Source organism: Momordica charantia (assembly GCF_013281855.1).
Source record: "Momordica charantia cultivar OHB3-1 chromosome 1 unlocalized genomic scaffold, Mcharantia_2.0 BLBB01000001.1, whole genome shotgun sequence".
NCBI classification, from domain to species: Eukaryota; Viridiplantae; Streptophyta; class Magnoliopsida; order Cucurbitales; family Cucurbitaceae; genus Momordica; species Momordica charantia.
Window position 1 is genome coordinate 17,558,683 of NW_028275157.1, and position 22,939 is coordinate 17,581,621.

Genomic DNA, 22,939 nt, shown 5'->3' on the forward strand with positions numbered 1-22,939 from the left:
AGAGATAGAAGTTTAAGAGTTAAAATTAATTTTACTGTAAAAAAAGAGCTAAAATTAATTTGAAATATAGAAGAATGTTTCAAAGGGAATTTTGAAAGGTTTGCATGTTAAGAAAAAATAAAAAAAGTGAGTTCGAAACCACTTGCAGCAACTCAAAAGACAAAGTGGCATTTTTTCAAATGAATTTTCATTTATTTTGGGGTTTTTCCCAATATAATTTCAAAAAAATTGTGTATATCAACAACAAATATTGAATTAAATAGAAAGATAAGTGTGTATTAGTAATAAAAAAATTCATTAATCACTAAATATCTGATTGACTAATAATTATTTTCTATAAATAATTTGATTAACTATTTGATATTCTAAACTTACATTTATAGTCCTACACTAAAATGAAAATAAAATAAACAGATAACAATAAGAATCTATATAACATATTAAATGTGAGGCTTCCCATACCTATTGGCAGCAATAATTAAATTGTAAAAACAAATTTCATCGAAGCGAGGAGTTCTGAAAGATGGAATAATAGGAGCCGTCGGATTCGTAGACTTCAAAACGCAGCGTTTTGTCGTACATGACGGAGACGACGTAACTTACGCGTTGTTATCCGTCGACTAGGCAATTTAATAATAATTTCTAAAGAAAAGATTATTAAATATTACAAAGCCCTTGAAAATTGGAATCTCGATTCTTCTTCTCCTCTCTTCGGGAGTTCCTGATTTCGCAGATTCTGCCTTTTCCGGAGGACCAACGCTTTTCTTCCGAGTTGATTTCGCCATCGTGTTCTCGCGATTTCCGATTTCCTTCTTCTCAAGGTTCGTACACTCTCTTCTCTATTACCGTTGAATTTCAGTTGTTTTTCTTCGATCTCTTTGTTCGTTTTTCATTTCCTCTTGCATTCTATGTATTGTTGTTACCAATTCGGTTTACACTTTGCGTGTTGGATTAGGATACATAATTGGGGGTTTATTTTTGTTTTTGTCTGTCCTTTTGTGTGGTCTGGATCACCCACCCGAGATATTTATTTTGTCTTTTCAGTAGAAATTGAACCGCGTTTGTTTGTTTTTTTCTATCCACACTGGATTGAAGAACCGATCTTACTTGGTTAGCATGTTTTTGGGATTTTTGTTAGGTTTCAACTATGCTTTCGATCTTCATAGTATGAAATTGTTAAATCTTGTTCTGATTTGTTTCGTTTGGTGACGGTGATTGTAGGCTGTAGCTACTGATATTGGGCGGCAAATTAGAATGGCGAACGAGTTTGGAGAATCAACAAGCGTGCCACATCAAAACCCCTTTTGTTCCATTAACAGTGACAGCAGCAGCAATGACACTGGTGATTTCGAATGCAATATTTGCTTCGAGTTAGCTCAAGATCCAATTATCACTCTTTGCGGCCATCTCTATTGCTGGCCCTGTCTGTATAGATGGCTGCACTATCACTCGCATTCCCAAGAATGTCCAGTTTGTAAGGCTGTTGTTCAGGAGGAGAAGTTGGTTCCCCTTTATGGTAGGGGAAAGATACCATCTGACCCAAGATTAACTAGATATCCCGGTATTGACGTTCCCAATCGCCCTGCTGGGCAAAGGCCTCAAACTGCACCTCCCCCTGTTGCCAATGACTTTGCAAACTACGGGTTTGGATTCACTGGTGGGTTTATGCCAATGGCAACAGCAAGGATTGGCAACTTCACTTTGGCTACTGCTTTTGGTGGGCTGATCCCATCTTTATTCAACATACAGTTTCATGGATTTCCTGATGCTACAGTTTATGGAACTACTTCTGGTTATCCCTATGCTTTCAATACATTCCATGGGGGTCATGGCCACCATTTTCCTCAACCGCCAATTCGAGGTCAGCATGCTGATAACGTACTGAAAAACCTCCTTTTGCTTGTTGGTGTCTTTGTAATTCTTGCCTTGCTTTGGTGGTAAAATAATCTTCCATTTAAGTGGAAATAGCACAAGTGTAGAGATTTCATTTAGTATTTAAAAGTAGATTAGTTAATACTCTGTGATCATATGTATGGCTTGATGGTGTTACTTCCTGTGAGGTTCCCATCAATTCTTGTTATTGATATCCGCAAGGACTTCTGGATGTTTCTTTCTTTAGTACAGACGAACCCCATATTCACATCCTGCCACTCCAAACTCCTTTACCTCTCCTCAACTCTAATTTATTTCAGCTAAGATTGCCTACGTCTGGTCCATATAAAATTTCTATATTTCCATGTGACTGTGCAATGCATCTCAGCATCAAAATTAGTATATTTATCGAGTTGAAGTTATTCACATTAATAGACATGGCGGCCCTTTTTTGCCTGAATTGTGGTTGAAGGATTTGCTCATTAATGTACTGTAAAGTTTGCTATAGACGATTTGGTGGTTTGCCATTTTGAAATTTCAGCTCATTGGGAGTGATTTCACTGTCATTTTCAAAAATTACTTGCCAAAATTACTTCTATTTTAAGATAGTAACGTCTTGCCATGATATTAGTTTTGGAAAATGGCAAGAGTGATTTGACCATGCTAAAATTACTCTCTAATATGTCACGGCCTTGTTGCCTTACTTGAACAGGATTTGCTCTATAAGTTGTACAACCGCGTCCTTGAATTCTGAATTCTAAAAGGTCGCCCCCGCTTTAACATACCCTTGTGTGGTGTTCATTTTGAAGTGTTGTTTCTTGATTGCTTGGGCCAGATCTTTTCTTTCTTTTGATTTGATTTTTGTTGTCTTCAACTCTGGCTTTTGGTTCTGAACTAAGGCAGCATTATAGACTTTGCATTTGAAAATGATTTGGAGTTGTAATCTGACACAAAATTAAAAAGGAATAAAATCAATTGAACATGGTTACAATTGGTTTTTTTGCATGCAGATATAATGTATTGGAGACTAATTTTGTTCATATATGTTCAAATATCCAGTTTGTAACTTCTTTTATTTTTTTTCTGGAAATTTTGAAAACCATCTCAAACCCAGTGTGAACTTGACCAAAATTGAACTAAATGGAACCAGATCAATTAGTTATATTTCGATTTTAGATGAAAATCAAACCAATCAACCACTAACCAAACAGGTTAGTGTCACTAATTAATGATGGAGTAATTCGTAATGTAATGTCTGATTCGACACATTTATTATTGAAGTCAACTACAAGATTGGTGAAATGTAATAGAGCAATTTTTTCTATGTATTTATGTGCACCCTCAACACGTTGAATAATTTAATTGTAAAATGTCACTATCAAAAATTGCTTCGGATAATGCCCTTTTATACTTGCTTTTCCCTGGTCAATAACTTCAATTACTGAATATTCAAATAAAAATTTTCCCTTTCTAAACAAAATTTAAAATGATTCCTAATTTTTCATTGATTACCCGAGGAAGTGTTCTCTGGGCCGTGGGCTTGTTTAGAGGCTAATTTTTCATTGGTCTTAACCACTTGAACTATGGTCAGATTAATATGTTGGAATGTTTTCTTTTTTTAATTGCTTCGAGTATACATCCACATCCCTTACTTGATAAGATATTCAAAGGCATAACAATATCAAATTCAACATATTTAAATAAACTAAATGATAAAAAAATATTGGCATGCATATTTTTATAGATAAAAAAAGATGCATTTTCCCATTCCTATAATAGGGAGGGAGCATATTCATTTTTTGTACAAATGTGGAAGCACAAAAGCAAGACCACAAGGGGGAAAAATCATACAATCCACCTGCCCTATTTAATGTGTACTTTTGTTTTCACTTTTCTCCTTCATGCAATTGCTTTTTTTTTTTTTTTTTTTTTAAATGTACATTCTTTTTCCTCATGATAACAAAATCAAAATGAAATACCTTCTACACAAGTAGAATTTGTACGATACAGAATGAATTTAACATATACTCTTTCTAGCTAGATGGAGGATAAAGAGGGAATCCCTATTCCTGAATCAATATTTGATTCAATTTTATGAAAAATAATAAGAGAATTTAATTTTTCTTAACGAGTCTTTAAGTTCGATAAAAAATTACTGGTTTCCTCTGTGCCTCTAATGTATTAAAAATAATTCCTTTCAAAATGTTATAGTTTTGAACTTTTCTGGCCATAATTAAATCATGGGGTCATTATCATCTTTTTCTTACTATATTTTTGTAAAAAAAGAAAAGTTTTTCTAGAACAAAGATCATAATTCTGTTTCAAAATTTGGAATATTTTAATACCTCTTTTTTTCTTCTCCACATATGCGTGAGATAGAAAAATCAAACTATTACCTTTGAAATGATGATAATTGTATCATCTATTTAATTATCTTGAAATATACTTTGTTTTTTAGTACAACATGAACCTCTTAATTTGAGATATATGTCAAATTGTTTTTTTTATGAATATAATTTGCTTTTTTAAGGTAAGATAAAAATGGTTGGAATCGAAATAAATGAGTGGGATGAAGATGCCAAAAAGAAAGGTGTGGAATTAAATTTTATATGATGAGTGAACCAATGGATGAATTGAACTTAAACGGAGAAAATCAAAAAATAAAAACAAAATGTGAAGAAAAGGGAGGGGGGCCCGTAAATCTGGAGGGAATGGAAATGAAAAGCAGAACATGTTGTCGTTGTCGTTCGACAACGACACGACATATCTACTTGTCTCCTTTTAAATGTCGTTCTCGATTACAAGTATCAATAAAATGTCGAGTCGATGAAGTAAGTTAAAAAATATTAATATTAATAATATTTTATTGATATATGGTATATTTTGTTACTTTCTTTGTTACTATGGAAATGTCGATCCATCCTTTCATGTTGATGTCAAACCCATAAATTATATAAAAATATCTATACGTCGATGGAAGTTTAATATCTTGCGTATCTCCTTTCCTTATTTTTTTCTTTTTTAATATGTATTAAATCTACGTTTATATAGTTTATATTTGAATCTGTAAAATAAAAAGTATACAAATTTAAGCTGTATTACTTGTGTCTAATTTGTTGGTCTATGGTTAGTTAAAATGGGTGTGTTATATACACAATGTGGGTTTCATAAAGTTACTTTAAACAACATATTTTAGTTGTCTTTTGGGTATAGCTTCAATCTGCGTTACAACAATTCCTTATGATTTGAGTTTAGTCTCAATTTGTAAAGTATGATTATAAAATTTTTAATTTGGTCCCACTGGTAAACAAATTTCACATCATCATCTCTATCATTACCATATTGATAGATTTTTTTACGTGGTAATGAGTTTATGTTTTCGCTCAATAGTATAAGTTGATTGTATCAGGTTTTAGGACTAAGTATAAAAAATGGAAAGAAATAGGTAGATTGTAGAGTGGGTAAAACACAATTTAACCAAACTAGAAGGACTAAATTGAAACTAAAAGTTAAATGGAAGGTAATTAAAATTTTTATATAGTTTGAAATTATGTACCTAATTATGAGATTATATATCCTGTAGGCAAATCTTCTTTGATATTTAAGTTTGGCCTTTTTAAGCCAAATACCTACTTTAAATTTTGACGGGGAGACAGGAGTGTATCTAAGGAAATTGGATGGTTTGAAAAATAAGATACATGGAAATTGGATAAAACAAGTGAAAATAAAATCTTTGACTTTGTTATTATCGTTATTTCTTAACCAAAATTTTAGGTATACTTAAAGTAGGGAATATATATAAACATTGTCTCCCATCGACTAGAATTAGGAAAGATGTATAAAATATAGACAACGACATCTCATTTCGAGTGAAACTAAAAACAAATTCCAACATATATTTTTAAATCCCTTTTGACAAATCATAACAGCAATTGCTCATTAGTTTGAGTTAATAATTGGAAGCAATAATTTCAATTAATATGAAAAAGAAAAAAAAAAAGTGAAGGGGGAGTTTTGTCATGTGAGGCACATGGTTTTGTTGAATGAAGGCCTCCAAATAATGGGGGGAAAGTGTTTGTTACACCCCACACTTTGTCTTAAAACCCAAACAAACCCTTTCTAATCATCTCTTCCCTCCCACGTGCCAATACATTTTTATTACAAACTTTTCTTCCATCATTTTATTAAGTCCTTTTTTTAATATATATATATATCTCTATTTGTAGTAATAACTTGTCAAAAACAATTTGATTGATAAGAAATTTGATTCTAATACTTGATTTAGTATTCATATGTTTATTAATTATTTTTTTCTGTATTAAAAATTTTGTCCTCTACATTTTATGCCTCAAGTACTACTGAGCTATGCTCAAGTTAACCGTCTAAATTTTTTGGTATGCTTTATGTGACGTTTTCTTGTGAGTCCCACATTCATATGTTTACAAGACTTGTATTGTCCGAATAATGATGACAAAGGTAAAGATCGATGTACTGTTCAAGAAAAGATTGGTTCAAGGAAGAAGAAGATAAACTAGCAATTGAATTAAGTGCTTCATCGTCATCCATGGTGGAAGAGAAAGGCACGAAGGAGGAAGGTTGGAAAAGTAAGAAAAAAATGCATGATACTGCCAAACAAATGACACAAGGCCTTTACAAATTTTCAGAGAAAATGATAGGTATCTTTTGATATCATATTACAATTGTTGAGAGTAAATAAATTCTGTATGTTCCTTCGATAACTTTACCAATATATATAGACCTCAAGAAAAACCGTCAACTATTACCAAAACTTAGCAAAATGAACAATATTACTAACTAATTAATATCCTAATAATTATGAGTGAGAATTGTTTTCTTTTCTTTTTTTAATTTGATATAATGTTAATATGATCCATTAATCAATTAGCAAAGAAAAATCATATGAGAAAGTCTAGAATAGCGAGTCAAATACTGCTTAGATTACATGTCCAACATTAATATATAAATTAAATAAAAGTTTTCACAAGCTCAAGTAATGTGACAAAGCCAAATTAAATTTGACTAATGCTAATCACAAAGATATAATGCAACTCTGCAAGCACATGCATGTTGACTAATTTCTCAAACCAATGAGAGAGCATTTAAATTTTTCTTTTACTATAAAAAATAAATAAATAAAGACTTGCAATATTTTGTTAAATATCTATGATTATATTTTAAATGATTATATTTTATGACCTAAATATCTCTGATTTATATCTAATACAAATGTTGGTATATCATTGATATACCTAATTTGTTGGGTACTTAAGTACACATAGTTATGAATATCGATATATTTATAGCATATTTGACTTGAATGTTGATATATCAATGATTATAGGAATATATGATTGATATACTTGAAAATCTAGAGAAGAAAAATTGGAATAACTAAAATAATCGAAATAAAAATTATTTATTTTATATTTACCAAATCCAGGTACTGCCTCCAATACTATTTATAAACATAACAAATATTTTAGGTTATCAATTACAAATTCCCTAATAACTTTTGACTTTGTCGAATACTCGAATGGACCAGCTCTTTCAAGGCCCACTAAATAAATCCAGGCCCAGAAAGGCTTGTGGTTCCCAGGAGGGAGGCCACGTGTCAAAGCGAGATGAAGAGTTGCCATTCCACTATAAGTGGTGAATGGCGAAGATGGACCCCACAAGGTTTTGATGGGGCCGTTTTTGTCAAAGGAAGATCAAAGACCATTTAAAATTACCCATCTGTCCCCAGAAATGAATGCCCTCCTAGCAAATCTGGTAGGACTTCACTGACATTCAATGCTACCCTAAATATCCGGAACGAATCGAACACGCCAAAATTTTCATACTCTTTATATTTACTTTTCCAAAAAATTTTTATTTTTCATAAATTAGTTTCTTTTTATGAAATGTTTTAATTTTAATTAAATTATTATATTATATTTTTTAAAAAAAGTTTACTAATCTTACCGACGGTGTAATCTATAGCTGAGTAAACTAAAATTTTTTAATCGTATCTTCGAGACTAAAACAATTTAAATTCATTTTCCCCCTAAATTTGTAGATTAAGAACATTGTGAAATTTTAATTTCATCATATTGAAGAATCATAAACTTGAATAACAAATAATACTAATACTCTTTTTTAAAAATCAAGTTATATATATATATATATATATATATATTTAAATAATCCAATCATAAGAAAACATAACAAAAGGGGAGAATAATGATCAAACTTATAACTAAAAAGAGAAAATATACGTTAACTCAAGCATAACTCAATGGGCTAAGATATATATTCCATATAAAAATGTCAAAAAAAATTAGGAAAATATAAATATAGTCATATAGATATCTCATGGGTCGTCCCATACAATTTTTAATAGATAATGTAACCAAAAGAAAGCATCCATTTGACTATTTATTTAATTGAATGAAATTAAAATAAGGTTAAATATGCCCAGAGTACTAATAAGTCTGACTCGTAACTACTATATAGATATAATATTTTTTGAAATATAATGATTATTTTCTTAACATTAAAAACATAGAAGAATCGAGTGATTGCTATTTTTGGACAAGCATCAAATGCATAAAATAAAAACAAACGAAGAAGAAAAAGAATAAACATGTAAAAAAAAAAGTGAATGGAAGGTAATAGTAATAATTATTATTATAAATTATCGATTTAACTTATATTACGTATAAGATATTACATTACACAGAAAATATATATAATTTGAATTTAGATTATATACGTAAATATCAAAACAAATATTATAATTTGATTCTTTGTTTTTCTTTAATAAATAATTATAATTTGCTAGCATACATATAAAAAATAAAAAAGAATTTAAAATAAAAATAAACAAAACTTGAGGCTTCTCAACGTGGAGGGCTGGATGAGAGAGAACCTTTTTAATTTTTCGGCAAGGTAAAATTTAAAAATAGAATAATTATTTGTATAGAAAGATCATATATAATATGATTTGTAATAATCACTAACAAGATTTTACCATCTATTTCTATTTTTGCATCTTTGTAGATTTAAATACAGACTACCATTGTATTACAAAAAGTGTGCAATACATCATCATTTTTATTTTTTCATTACTTATTTCCGTAATTCCATTTCATTTTCCAAAAAAACAAAAGCTTATTTACTTAATTTGGTAGTTGAAAAAAGAAAAAAAAAATTTGTATTTGCTTGATTAAGACCATGTAGGCTTGAAATTTGATGTCCAAAAAACCAGTTGTCTCCAATTACAATTACGCCCTTTTTGCTCTTTAAACTTAATTGATATTTATTCATTTCAACGCTTTCAATCCCCACTTTACAGAGAACCCAATGATCGAAAACAAAATTTCATAAAGCAAACAAAACTCCAAACTATATTATATCTCATAAAAAAATTATTATATTATACATACTATTGAAAGTCCCTAAAAATAAAATTAAATAACAAATACATATGTATATTTATATATTTAAAAAAAAAAAAAAGGAAAAAAAGGTTCCTGGAGGCAACGTGGGTGTGTGTTGAATTGAAGTTCAAAGGCACGCAGAAACCGCGGTTGTGTCCTCTCTTTCGCATTCATTTATATCTCTCTTTCCCTTTCTAAAACCTTTAATTCCGGTTCTCTCTGTTCTTCTCCGGCAACATGCCTCGCCCTCCGCCGCCGTCAAATCACCACCGCCGCAACTTTCTTCTCCTCCTCCTCTTTGCTCTCTCTGCCGCCGTCTCCGCCGCCGCGTTGAAGTTCAAGGAAGCGCCCGAGTTCTACAACTCACCTACCTGCGTCTCCATTGATGGTCGCGGCGATGGCGTCCTCTGCTCCCATCAGGCCGTACACGTGGCCATGACTCTCGACGCCGCCTACCTCCGGGGATCAATGGCGGCGATTCTCTCCGTTCTTCAACACTCCTCCTGCCCACAGAACATTATCTTCCATTTCCTCGCCTCTGCCTCCACCGACACCGACGCTCTCCGAATCACCATCGCCACTTCCTTCCCTTACCTGAAATTCGAAGTCTACCGATTCGACGACGCCGCCGTCGCCGGCCTTATTTCCACCTCCATCCGCTCCGCCCTCGATTGCCCTCTCAATTACGCCCGCAATTACTTGGCCGCCCTAATTTCCCCCTGCGTCCGACGCGTCGTCTATTTGGACTCCGATTTGATCCTCGTCGACGACATTGCGAAACTCGCCGCTACTCCGCTCGGGGAAACCGCCGTCCTCGCCGCGCCGGAGTATTGCAACGCCAATTTGACGACGTATTTCACCCCCACGTTCTGGTCGAATCCGTCACTGTCTCTAACGTTCGCCGGAAGAAATGCCTGCTACTTCAATACAGGGGTTATGGTGATAGATCTCGAGCGGTGGCGCGCCGGCGACTACACGGCGAAGATCGTGGAGTGGATGGAGCTGCAGAAGCGAATGCGGATCTACGAGCTGGGTTCTCTGCCGCCGTTTCTGCTGGTTTTTGCAGGGTACATAGCGCCGGTGGACCACCGGTGGAACCAGCACGGCCTTGGCGGGGACAATTTCCGGGGACTCTGCCGGAATTTGCATCCCGGTCCGGTGAGTCTGTTGCATTGGAGTGGGAAAGGGAAGCCGTGGGTCCGGCTCGACTCGAACCGGGCTTGCCCGCTCGACGCGCTTTGGGCTCCTTATGATCTCTTACGCACTCCCTTCGCTATAGAATCTTAGGGATTTCAATTTACAGAACCACAGCTTTGGATTCTGGGTCGGAGCCGAACCAAGCTCGAGATCATGCCCAAAATGGGGAGAAGAAGGAGAATTACTTCTTTTTTAATAAGTTTTTCTTTATTATCTCTTAGAAATTTTTGGTGTCGGTTTCGGGTTCGGTGGTTTAAGTTTAATATATATATATAATATGATATAATATAAACTGTAAGAAGAAGGTAGATTAGAGGAGATTGAAGAATTGGTATCCCTCGATCTTGTCCATAAAGAGAGATTTTTCACATATTTGTTTGTTGTACGTTAACACACAGCCATTAACAAGAGCTTCATTATTACAGCTCTTACTTTTCTTTCCAACTTTGAATTTTCAGTTACATGGAAAAGAAGATGATCCTATTAATTGGAGTTTGAACGTAAATTTGGATGGATCACTGATTATGTAACAGAAACGAATGCTTTTTGTGATATTCGTAATAAATAAAGATCTAAGTTTATTACGATTATGTGTAATAAATGATATTTACAGTTTCAACGAGCTCTAATGGAACTATGGGTATGCCCGATTTCATCTGCCTCAAGAAGGGAAACCCATGATTTCTCTGTCCCTTCAGCGGAAGATTCAGCAAGAACACAGAGATTGAAGACAATTTCCGCCATGGTTGGCCTTGACAGAGGCTCATCTTGAGTACATGCCCTCGCCATTACTGCCAAGCTCAGAGCTTCTTCAATTGGGTATAAGCTTTCTAATTTTGGGTCCATCCAATTTCTCAACTTTTCTTCTCTTTTCTCTTCATCGTCTAAAACATCCCTTATTTCCTTCCACGACGTCACAACTTCTCCTTCTTCTTCTTCTTCTTCACCATTTCCTTTACTCCCCCCCATGGCCTTCTTCCCTGAAAGCAGCTCCAAACACACGACCCCAAAAGCAAAAACATCCGCTTTTGTTGACAGAGAGTCGGCGGCAGGCCTGGCCATGGCGAGATTTGAAATCTTTGCTCTGAATCTCAAGTCCAGAAGGATGGTGCTGGTTCTCATATCTCGATGGACGATGCTGGGTTGGGTGTGTTCGTGCATATACTGCAACCCATTAGCCACATCCAGTGCTATGTTCAGCCTCTGCCTCCACGAGAGATGGGATTTCAAGTTTAAAGACCCAGAGGAAGCTGGAGATTGAGAATGCAACCACTTATCCAACGACCCATTTTCAGCAAATTCATAAACCAAGTAAAAATTCTCCTCATCATCTGATGAGAAGCCCACCAGTTTCACCAAGTTTATATGATTGACTTTCTGTAGAATCATTAGCTCCTCCTTTGAATCCTGTTTGGCTTTTTTTATCACTGAGATTTGTCCATTGATTGTGGCTCTGTATACTGATTTCCCAATCTTAAACCCCTCGTTGAAGTTAATTGTTGCGTCCACGATCACGTTATAGTCGTAGAAAATTGGCCTCCCCAAGTAGTCTGAGACCACAGGAGCAAGAAGCTGGCCGTTCTGTTTCATCTTCATCTGGGTGAGAGTTGAATTCTCAAAACTAGAAATTCCCCAAATTGGGTTCTTCTTTCTCTTGTATATAAAGCAAATATAAACCATTAAAGAAGCTCCCAATACGAAACTAAGACCCAAGGTCACAGCAACGATTATGACCACAAGATGTTTGATCTTTTTCCTCTGAGGGTAGAGCTGAGAAAGCAGAGGAAGTTTCGAAACAGGAATCAATATGGGGCTGCCAGTAACAAAATTGGTCAAATTTTGATCTTTCATTTCCTCAGAAATGGCGTCTTTCGAGACGTTAAAAATTGCACTCACATCAGAAATCCCATCGGTGGATTGCCATATATATGTGATAAGATGGCTTACACCCTGTTCCAAATTTCTCGTGGAGGGACACTTGCAAAACAGAGGAAAAACCAGCTCGTCGCCCACCTGCAAATGCAGAGGTTTAAAAGTTGGGTTCATTTTTTCCGCTATTTCCCAGTTGCAGAGATACTCAAACGAAGAGGTGCAGACGTGAAAATAGGTGTCGTTGTTCTTGATTTTGTATGTGATGTTGGCAAAGAAGCCATTTCCAGTGCACCCACAAGCCACAGGAACCAGCAGAAGCTGCCCTTGAAACAATGGAGCCGTTTCTGATCCCAAGTTGCTGGCTTTCGCAATCTCCAAAGCACTGCCTCCGAACAATTTCGATATGCTCACAAGATCCGAGAACTCTGAAGATTTTGCAAAGTACGAGACATAGGTACGACAAGAGCGTGAGGAATCGACAGAACATGAGAAGCCTGTGCTGTCGGCTCCGCCATTGATGGCCAAAAAGCAGAGGAAAAGCATAACTTGTGAGGAGAGGAAGAAATTTGCCACTGCCATTTCTGTGAAGCTGTAAGAATCTGTTGGTAGTGATGTTGTATTGAATCATTCTCAAAACTGAGTTTTTTTTTTTTTTTTTATTATGGGCAGGTAATATCGTTGCATCACAATGTTGGAATAATTCAACAAAAAGGTTACGAAAGCAACTATTTGTTTAGTTTTTTTAATGGGGGATTAATTGAGACGGCTTGAGGGTTTGTTTTTTTGGTAGCCACTTTTGAATTGCATATTCTTTTATTAAATTAAGGGAGTGGAAATGAAGCATATGATGTAAGAGCTAAAGCGATAGGAGACGTTTGAGATTAGGGCGAAGTGTTTTAGGCGAGGGATGTTAGTTTAGAGATAAGGTAGGTATGATTATGATTGGAAAGATGAATATGTCACACCCGAGTAGAGAGAAGCGGTACATCAACTGACGCCACATTTGAGTGAGAGATCTTGAGATCATATAAGCATAATAAGAAATGTTTAAAAAAAATTAATAAGAAACTCCAAAACTGATGTGTTTCCTTGAGAAACCTTATTGATCTTGGAGGAGACCTGTATTTTTATGGTCATTTATTTTGAAGCATGAACTTTGATATACGAGAAAATGGATGTTGTGGTTAAATTCGAACGATAGTATTATCTATACTCCAAATGATAGATGATTAATTGTCTCTGCATCTTACTTCGTGTAATTTCTATTTTACTTTTTTATATAGCTAAGTTTTTATTAGAGTTTGCTAAAATAAGTGAGATTTATTTGTATAAGACTTTTTACTTTGATCATAAATATTAAATGGTTAGTTTTCAATCATGAGATAGAGGTCAATAATAATCGTTGCTTTCTTTTTTCTTTGTTTGTGAAATAATATAATATTGGTTGCTAGCCTAATAAAATAGCTTGACCATTTTGTTTCTCTTTCTATTGGACTATACGATATATAATATGATTTCAACCTTTTCTCTGTGAAGTCATCACAAATTGGAATATGCTTGGGAATGTGATTGAATTGAAATTAGTCTTGCAACATAAACTTTTGAATTCAATAAATAAACAAGCTAATATAACTCTACAAGGAAACTTATAAGTTTTAAGCAATTAGTGTCAATATTTGAAGTCAACAAAAAAAAAAAAAAAAACTACAGAACGTCATTAAATTGAGATAAATTATACTTTTTCATACATCAATGTTGATGCGAAAATCTGCCAAGGTTTGGAAGACGACCTGGGAGGTCGTCCGACTATACTTGGAACTATTCCTGGGGTACCTGTAGGGAGGTAACCATTCCGACGCCCAAATTAGTAATAATTCGAGCTCAACACATAAGAGTCAAACAGATTTCACACCTGGGGTATGTGATGTGATGGTGTATTTATAGCGGTTGATGGGGTAGATAGATGTCTCATCGGGGTATTTTCCTGCTAGCGTTGGGCTCCTCGGTCCCTACCTTGGATCGGTCTGTTCTGTGCTCCCACGTTTGGGATCTAGCGTGTGGCTTTCGCTTCAAAGTAATCGAGACCAACCTTACAAGTCGGTCCTTTCGATTTCGCTCGAACAGCGCGAATGTGTGCAGTTTGACCCCCAACCATCAATAAATTAATTAAATTGAAATACACGACTCTAGCAAATTGAACTACAATAAAAGGGATATAAATACCTTCTCCCTTGAACCATAACCTTTTTTTTTCTTTTCGTCATTTGAAAAGTTTCAAATATACCTCTATCATTTTAATTTATTCTCTTCAAAATAACCCTTCAACTCTAATTGGCCAATACAAATACATAGTCTAACAACTTTCAAAATTGAATGCATGAATTTTTTTTAAGTGTAAGAATAGAATTGAAGAGGTAGGCATAGTAAAAAGATAAAAATAATTATAATTTAATTACCTCATGTAAATTGCATAATGAGAAGACTTTTGAGCATACATTGGATTCAATTTGAATCCTGAATGATGAGGTTTGATTTTAATATGGCAAGATTTTCTTGGGACATTAAATACTTTTCTTAAACCAGATGCTCTATTTATGATCTAATTGGATCATGAACCTTTTCTTTTTACATTGACTTTCAAGTTTCATTTTTATTTTTTCAAATTTCCAATACCCTGATATATATATATATATATATATATATATATATATATATTATTTATTTATTTTATTATTTATCTTTTAATCAAATATTTTCTTTTATCGCATCATAATTAAAGAATAGGAATTCAAAACTACAATTTGACAGAGAGAGAAAATATGTTTTAACCATTCAAATATGTATTATTTTATTTAGTAGTGATTCAATGGGCTGAATATTCTACATGTTTTGGTAACTTTCTTTTTATAAGAGGGAAAAGCACAGTTATTTTATTAATATCATCAATTTGAAGGCTAAATTAGCAAACTTTTTTTTCTTTCTGTTTAAAAATATCTCTTCATGTGGCTGTGGGCAGTGCCAATGTGACCCTCTCTTTCAATGTGAACTGAGATTTTGACAAATCTGACTCTCTCTCTTTCATGGGTGTAGGATTTAAAAAAAAAATATTTGATTATTAATTTATCATAACAAAAATATTTAGGTTTCGACATAATCAAGCTTTCACCGATTTCATAGCGTCTGCAGAACACAAGTTTGATTGAATGTTCTTTACCAAAAATCCTTTAAATTTGGACGAGCGGTTACAAAGCACAATGTCTACCGTAGAGATCATCTCTTACATCTTTAAATCGATGTTATTATTAAATTGTAGGACTTTTAAAAAATTATTTGATTATTGTTTTGTCATAAGAAAAATATATAGAATTGAAAATATCAAATACAGCTCAATATTAAAGCTTATTTAATATTTGATTATTTCAATAATGTCATTTGTTTTATAAATTCATTTGTGACGTAAATTCAAAACATTAGAGACTCATGCAAATTTATTAGCATTATGGTGTAGTTTTATTTGATGTTATAAATATATATGGCTTTAAAAAACCCGTCTTGTATAGAAACAAAATTTCAGGTTCATTGCAAATAATATTTTTTTTTATATTTTAAGAATATGTTTGGAAGGGACTAAATTTAGCTATATTTTAAAGATACGTTTGGCCATAATTCTTAAGTGTGATTTCCACTCTAATAAGAAAGTAGCTTCTTCTTTTTTTAAGGATAAGAAATTAGTTCTTCTCAAAAAAAAAAAAAAAAAGGATAAGAAATTAGTTTTTTTTAATAGTTATTATTTTAGAATTCAAATTTATGTTTCTTTTTACTTTGATTTTTGAAATTTTTGTTTATTTTCTAAAATTTTTGTCTCTCTAAATTTATTAATCTTTAATTTTTTTAGCAAATATTAATCTTTAATTTTGTTGGTTGTTTCTATTTTTTTTTTCTAAAACTTTTGTAATAACCATATAAATTTTTAGTCCACATTTCTTTCTAAATTTATTTCTCTCTATAAAATTTATGTCTCTCACTCTCTAAAATTTCTCCCCAACATTTTTCTCTCTTTAAAAATTTTATTAAATTATCTCTTTAAATTGGAAATGTCAATCAACTTTTAATTATATGAAAATCACTCTTTGATAGGACGTGTAATTAAATGTTAAAATAATTATATACAAATTATTTTAAGAAAATCACTTATATTTTATTGTCAAACATTAGTACGTGTTTGAGAGTGATTTTGATACAAGCAAAATGATCACTTTTATCATTATGTTTGACGACAATATACAAGTGATTTTTTTAAGTACAAAAATAATTTTGACCACCCCAAATATGCTTTAAATTAATTTTGTAATAGTACAATTCTTATATTAGTAAATTATAACAAGAGGGAAAATTACAAATACTATAGCATCCCTATCACAACCATAACCATGGCACAAAATTTAAACTCTTCCTCTTAATTTTTTTTAAAAAATATTTTGAGTACTTTTTCTCTTACTTCTTACCTATGAGAGATAATAAATCAAAAAGTAATGCACATTAAAACGATTTAGAAAATGAGTATGCATTACTAAACAGAATAGGTAATTAAAAAAAATATTTAAGGTACTTTGATTTACAGATATAAATACACGTAAAGATAAGATTGTAAAAAATAAAAGATACATGTATAATGAAATTCAAATATATATATATTATTAATAATTTAATTTATTTCAATTAAACTAGTTAAGTATGTATCAACCATTAAACGATCCACCTCATATTGTTTTAAAAAAGTTATTTGATAATAATTTGAATTACAATTATGTCAATAAATGAAAATTAAAAAAAAGAAGGTGATGGGGAGGGAGGCAATGATATGGGAATCTTATAAAAATGAAAAAACGCGGTTTGTTACTCAACTTTTATTAAATTGACTTTGAATGAATTTATAGAAAAAGTAGATCTGGTCTCTCTCTCTCTCTAGTCAAAGATTTATTTTATTTATTTCAGAAAAAACAATTCTGTCGGTGGATTCCAAATTTGCTTTTCATTTTCCCTTAATTGGAAAGAAACTTCATATTTTTATTCAATGCCATAATAAAAGCTTAGGTTTGCATTTCGAGACATATGTATATTTCTTACAACCAAAGCGAAACTAGGGAACCCCAAAAAAAATAAAATCATAATAATATATATGAAAGAGCCCTTCACTTCACTTCTCTTATACGAAACAAAGTGTTTAAAAAACAAACTGAGAAGTATATGAACGTCTTATAATATATAATTTAGAAAAAAATGATGGTTTGGTCAGGGACACACCAATGGGCTATATTGGACCCAATAGACACGGCTCGTTATCCTTTCACGGCAAAGAGTGGGAGGTGTTCGCTGCTCTGTAAAGCCAGCCTCACGCTTTTCCCTCCACTTTAGAAGACCATGAAGTCACGGGCCTCCGCCCAAGCCCCATGGCTTGGCTCTTTGCTTGAAATGGGCAGGCCAGATTAAAGCCACATTCAAATCCAACCCGATCGAAGTAGAACCTCCATTCCATCACTTTAATGCCCCCACTTGGGTCACAAGCTTGCGCAACCAAGCTCGGCGATGGTTTTTGTTTCAAATGCATTAATAAATAAGAGCAACCTTCTATCTCCTTCCGATGTGGGAGAAATAGAAGCCAAAATTTATGAGAGATGTTTTGGCTATAATCTATAATTGGCACCATCTCCGCGACAAAAACGTGATGTATAAAGAAAGACAATAAATCTAATCCAAGCCAACAAAAAAATTATTGACGTGAATAACTCTCGCTCTAGCGGAATGGTTTGTCAAGGCATTAATACCCCTTGCTACAAAGTATTAAGAGAAATTTTCTCCCTTACAATTGTAATGCTACACTATATTCTATGGGAAAAGAGAATCGACCAAAAATTAGAAATAGAGGTTTTTTTTTTTTGTTTTTGTGATTTTAATTTAAGCAGTATTTTTCATCTTTATCATTATAGTTGATTAATCTAGATTTTGTACTAAATAAAAAAAAAAGATAATCAATTAACGTGTATTCTACTTTTTGCATACTTGCAACTACTCTTTTGAACTTGAACTATTATTCTTGTAATATTGAAGTTTTTGTTCTCTTTTGGCACTCTCGCCATTCATCCATAAAAGCCGTAGGGTTAAAACGTACATAATCTTCTGAGATGCACGTTTAACTCAAGATTGATAAATAAATAAATAAACATAAACTAATTCAAGTGAACTTGATTTAATTGAATCTCAAGCAAAAGCTACAAATCTCGACAAAGGAGTTGAATAAGTTCCCATGGAAATCCAAGCTTTGAACAAACCTCACATCAAATCTTTACAAATGATATAAATCCAATTGGTACCTCCCAAGGAAAATAAAAAGGCAACCCTGATGTAATTAAATGAATTCAAAACTACTTCAGATCTTCCATGGCTAATGATCCACACAAACTCCATTAGAACAGAAGGAATTTAATCCTGTTTACGCAATTACTTCTACCTTCTCTTCTTTCTTTCTACTTTTCCTTGACTCATTGCTGCCGTTTGTTTGTTGTTCAGCCTTTTTCTGTGCTCGAATCATGGCTCGTCTTACACGAGGACGCAGCTCTCTTACATTTCGAGGTGGCATGATATAGGGCTCAAGTGGGCGGTCGCCAAAAGGGTGTTCATCTCCAGCAAAAATTCTCAGTTTCCTATCTCTATCCTGCATCCATGTAATAGATCAAATAAAGCTACTGATAATATCAAATGCCTGTACAAAACCAGAGGAAAACGGGGTGGAGATTCTATCAGCAACTGAAGCTAATTCAAACGCCAAATAAAGTTAAGAACTAACATCACGCAGTTTGTTTCTTGGAAGCATGCGCAATACAGCTTTCCGAATGACTTCTGTAGGGTCTTTGGCCAACTGATCCTTCAAACTTCTTTCCTTGAGGTTGCCAACGTACCTACAAGCCACCACAGTTGAAAACAAAATATGAGATTCTGTGGACAACAAACTGTTATGAAAGCAACACAAAATTGATTTCCTGATCCCGCCTCTACTTGGCTAGAGAAACCAAGCCATTTAGTTTAAGAATTTTTTTAACAAACTTCAGATTCCATGCCAATGACCACTAATTTGAGTAAAACTTCAAAAAGATATAGTAATTACCCAGTATGCCAGTGATAAAATTTATCAGTGAGTTTTCTTCCTGTGACACAGATATCCTTAGCATTAAGCACGATGCACATATCCCCATCATCTCGATTTGGTGTATATGTTGGCTTATCCTTGCCTTGAACCACGGTAGATATTTGAGATGCCAGTCTCCCAAGAACCTAGTAGAACAAAATTACACAAGTTATATTTGTTTCTAGCAAATTGCTACCGTTGATCATATTATCTCTAAAATCTTGCATAACCAATTGATGCCAAGTGAAGAGTTGATACTACATTCTAACCTGGCCTTTTGCATCAAACACTCTCCACCTCAGACCTTCCAAATTGATGCGTCTCAAGCCAGCAAGTGCTTTCTGGAACATCGTTAATACATAACAATATTAATCTCTGGGTATATATGACAGAAGTACTTATCCCAAGAATGCCAAGGGGAGGCTATTATAATTTTTAAAAAATTAAATAAAAAGCCAAAAATACGAGAACCCTCTATCCTCCGCTACAAAAGTCTTCCTATTTCTTTCCTACTATAGTTTATACTTCCTAAGTGATAACTTTCAACCAAATTCTCCCAAAGATTTGAAAAAGAAATATGGACGAATAAAAATGATAATGAAGCTATCTATCAGACCACAGTTCCAAGTATAGAAGCAATGAACAAAAATGCTTCTTTTTTTTTACCCCAAAGCTCCACCAACAATCTATCAGTACCCAAAAAATTCTCCCATTTCTTTCCAACCGACTATTCCACCCAACAAGAAAGCAACATGGAAATGTAAACCACCTATGCGGCTATGCCCAAATCAAAGGATCAAAAACAACTTCCTCAATTATCCATGCAGTGCCACCTATGCCCAAATCAAAGGATCCAAAACAACTTCCTCAATTATCCATGCAGTGCCACCTATGCCCAAATCAAAGGATCCAAAACAACTTCCTCAATTATCCATGCAAACACTCAATCGTAGGAAAAAGCTTAGATGTACACCGCCACAAAATACAATTTTTAAGTCTTCACTTCTCCTTCTAACAAAGTATGCTTATAGAAACAAATTAAACTAACAGGAGGAATCCCTCGGAATCATCCAAATCCAGCAACCATCATGAATGACATCCCATGAAAATAACTTTGCTAAGTAGTTATTTTTCCATATAAACTTGGACATGATGGGAGGTTGAGGATGATTTCTTTGCTCGCCTAAAAAAGCAGAAAATATATATTTTGAAAAGTACCCCAAGGGATCCAGCAGCCAATTAGCCTCACTATCCCTTTCGTTATAACAGGTCTTATGAAATACAAATCCCTGGGACCAGTCTTAAGAATTTCTCTACATAGTAATTAGGAGTTATCTTTAGGAGGTGGAGAGAGACGGGGAGTCTATTTCGGAGCTCATTAGATTTAATTCCTATTTATGGGGGTTGGTTTTGAAGTTGTTTTGTAATTATCAATTAGGAGTTATTCTTTTGGATCGGAAACCATTTATTTAGGCAATTCTCCGATTATTGGGCTGGTTTTTTTGCATGTCCTTGTATATATGTTTTTTGTTTTCATTTGTCTCAATGAAAAGTTTGGTTTCTTATATTAAAAAATTAAAAATATATATATATGTAGCAAATTCCTCCAAAAATGCAAAATCCAGCAATTAGAAATATGGGCTGCTTATCATTGATGATAGCACATAACCATGGATCCTTGAAGCATAAAGGTACCAACCGCAACAAAGGATATTTGACTTTTCTTCCACCACTCCAAAGACAGAATCAGAGTCAATAAGACAAGTAACTTAAGCAATAGAAACCAAGAGCTTCTTCAGCTACTATACAATACAAACTTTTCTTCATAAATCATCCAAATCCAAGACCCATAATTGTCTTTAATAGAAACCATTGCACAGTTTCTCAATGTCCGGAATTTAAACTCTAATCAAAAGCATCCAAATTACCCCAAAAAAAAAAAAAAGTGAGTGAATAGAAGAGCTGATAAACACTAAAGCCTTTTCAAAACCAACTAGACAATAACAGACACAATCTCAAGCACAACTTAATGGCACATCCAACAGCAAAATAAATTGCCAAACTTCACAAATCTCATCAATTGATTGCACAAAAACGAAAATAAAATCCACAAGTAAATTCTACATACAATTGGCGTGCAGTAAACAGGAAGCCAATTTCTAACCTATAATGAACACAAATACGCATTACACAACCATTTCCTATAAGTAATAAACATAAGTGTTCAGGTAAAGAAACATTGCCTTCATATTGCCATTGAAAGAACTAGCTGCTTGGCTTGCCATGTCTCAATATCTTAGTTTTTTCACTGTTCCACATGCCATGTAGATATTCATCAATACATTCAATTCGTAACAATTGACATACAAAATAATTAATTCACTAGAATCTGGAATAAGGATTACAGAAAGCAAACCTCTGAAATACGACTATCCCAGAAACCAACTTGCTTTGTTTCGCAAAAAAATTAGCTCAACACATAAACTGGCGAGGGGTTTTGGGATTCTGGGCAGGCCTCGTTTGCGAGAGAGGGGGAAGAGGAAAGCGAGCTGACGGTGAGCTCCCGCTACTACGCAGGGGTTTTTTCATTTTAAGTATAATACAATAAATACAGAAGAAATTAATTAATTTTAAAAATAGGGTAATTTTTGTTCATATATATAAAATTGCTTCTTGTCAACTTAACAAGGTTGAATTCTTTTATTCTTTTATTTTTATTTTTGACAAAACATGGTTGAATTAATTAAGATGTGCACAATCATAGCTCAAGGTTAAAGAGAGGTGTAATCCGACCAACTAGAGCATTCAATGGGTATCAAACCAAACCATGAAGTTGAGAGTTTGAATCCTCGCCCCCACCAAAAAAGTATAATTGGGTGGATTATTTTCCTTCTTTTCCTCTCCTAGGGTTTCTTTTACGGAAAGGTCAAGTCTATGCCACGACAATCTAACTCAATAGCTTAGCAAAAATTGCAAAAGATGAGAAACCATTATTTTATTGGATTGAATCAACTATTAACAAATTCGAATCTACGAGTTTTTGAATCGATTTGATTTCTTACCTCCTTAATTAAGACATATAATCGAACAAAATATTGAAGATTTGAATTGTCACGTCCATAAAAAAAACTTACATCTCTAATTAAGACATATATAATCCAACAAAATATTAAAGGTATGAATTCTTCCCTCTCTTGGTTGAATTGAACAAAAGAAACAATTATCATTTCTAAAGATCAAAAACTATCAGTTGAAGGTTACTCTTATATTCTAATAAAAGAAACATATTAATAAAAAATTTAAAAACCATAATTAGTTCACCATTCAAAACACTGAAAAATACAAACATTAAAATATTCAAATTCGTAGATTAAAA

The 22,939-nt window shown here is 33.4% G+C and overlaps 3 protein-coding genes, 1 non-coding gene and 1 pseudogene across 5 annotated transcripts; 2 read left to right on the forward strand and 3 right to left on the reverse strand.

The window, feature by feature from the left end:
* Nucleotides 1–507: 507 nt before the first annotated feature.
* LOC111005272 (RING/U-box superfamily protein) lies at nt 508–2,150 on the forward strand. Of its 2 annotated transcripts, none has more exons than XM_022276717.2 (2): nt 508–821; nt 1,222–2,150. In XM_022276717.2, the coding sequence occupies exon 2, from the start codon at nt 1,255–1,257 to the stop codon at nt 1,939–1,941; it is 687 nt and encodes a 228-aa protein (XP_022132409.1). In that variant the 5' UTR covers nt 508–821; nt 1,222–1,254; the 3' UTR covers nt 1,942–2,150. The 2 variants fall into 2 exon arrangements, with proteins under 2 accessions (XP_022132409.1, XP_022132410.1); XM_022276718.2 differs by lacking the exon at nt 508–821 and adding an exon at nt 871–1,110.
* A 7,266-nt stretch (nt 2,151–9,416) lies between these two features.
* On the forward strand, nt 9,417–11,092 carry LOC148213365 (putative galacturonosyltransferase-like 1 pseudogene; annotated as a pseudogene).
* A 31-nt stretch (nt 11,093–11,123) lies between these two features.
* LOC111005386 (serine/threonine receptor-like kinase NFP) lies at nt 11,124–13,544 on the reverse strand. Its single transcript, XM_088126089.1, has one exon. It carries the CDS (start codon nt 12,957–12,959, stop codon nt 11,124–11,126), a length of 1,836 nt encoding a protein of 611 aa, XP_087982215.1. The 5' UTR covers nt 12,960–13,544.
* Nucleotides 13,545–17,656: 4,112 nt separating this feature from the next.
* On the reverse strand, nt 17,657–17,965 carry LOC148213366 (signal recognition particle RNA). The gene has a single exon (XR_015793118.1).
* Nucleotides 17,966–18,608: 643 nt separating this feature from the next.
* On the reverse strand, nt 18,609–22,150 carry LOC111005959 (uncharacterized). The gene is made up of 6 exons (XM_022277679.2): nt 21,980–22,150; nt 21,807–21,871; nt 19,833–19,904; nt 19,543–19,709; nt 19,225–19,336; nt 18,609–19,092 (listed from the first exon to the last, which is right to left on the reverse strand). Exons 2-6 carry the CDS (start codon nt 21,846–21,848, stop codon nt 18,871–18,873), a joined length of 615 nt encoding a protein of 204 aa, XP_022133371.1. The 5' UTR covers nt 21,849–21,871; nt 21,980–22,150; the 3' UTR covers nt 18,609–18,870.
* Between the last annotated feature and the right edge of the window lie 789 nt (nt 22,151–22,939).

Coding starts and splice junctions, on each gene's coding strand:
- LOC111005272 (XM_022276717.2), top strand. CDS start 1,255: ATGGCGAACGAGTTTGGAGAATCAACAAGCGTGCCACATCAAAACCCC.
- LOC111005386 (XM_088126089.1), bottom strand. CDS start 12,959: ATGGCAGTGGCAAATTTCTTCCTCTCCTCACAAGTTATGCTTTTCCTC.
- LOC111005959 (XM_022277679.2), bottom strand. CDS start 21,848: ATGGCAAGCCAAGCAGCTAGTTCTTTCAATGGCAATATGAAG. Junction 19,905..21,806: donor CTTTCAATGGCAATATGAAG/GCAATGTTTCTT, acceptor ACGATGTTCCAG/AAAGCACTTGCTGGCTTGAG. Junction 19,093..19,224: donor CAAGAAACAAACTGCGTGAT/GTTAGTTCTTAA, acceptor ACATGGATGCAG/GATAGAGATAGGAAACTGAG.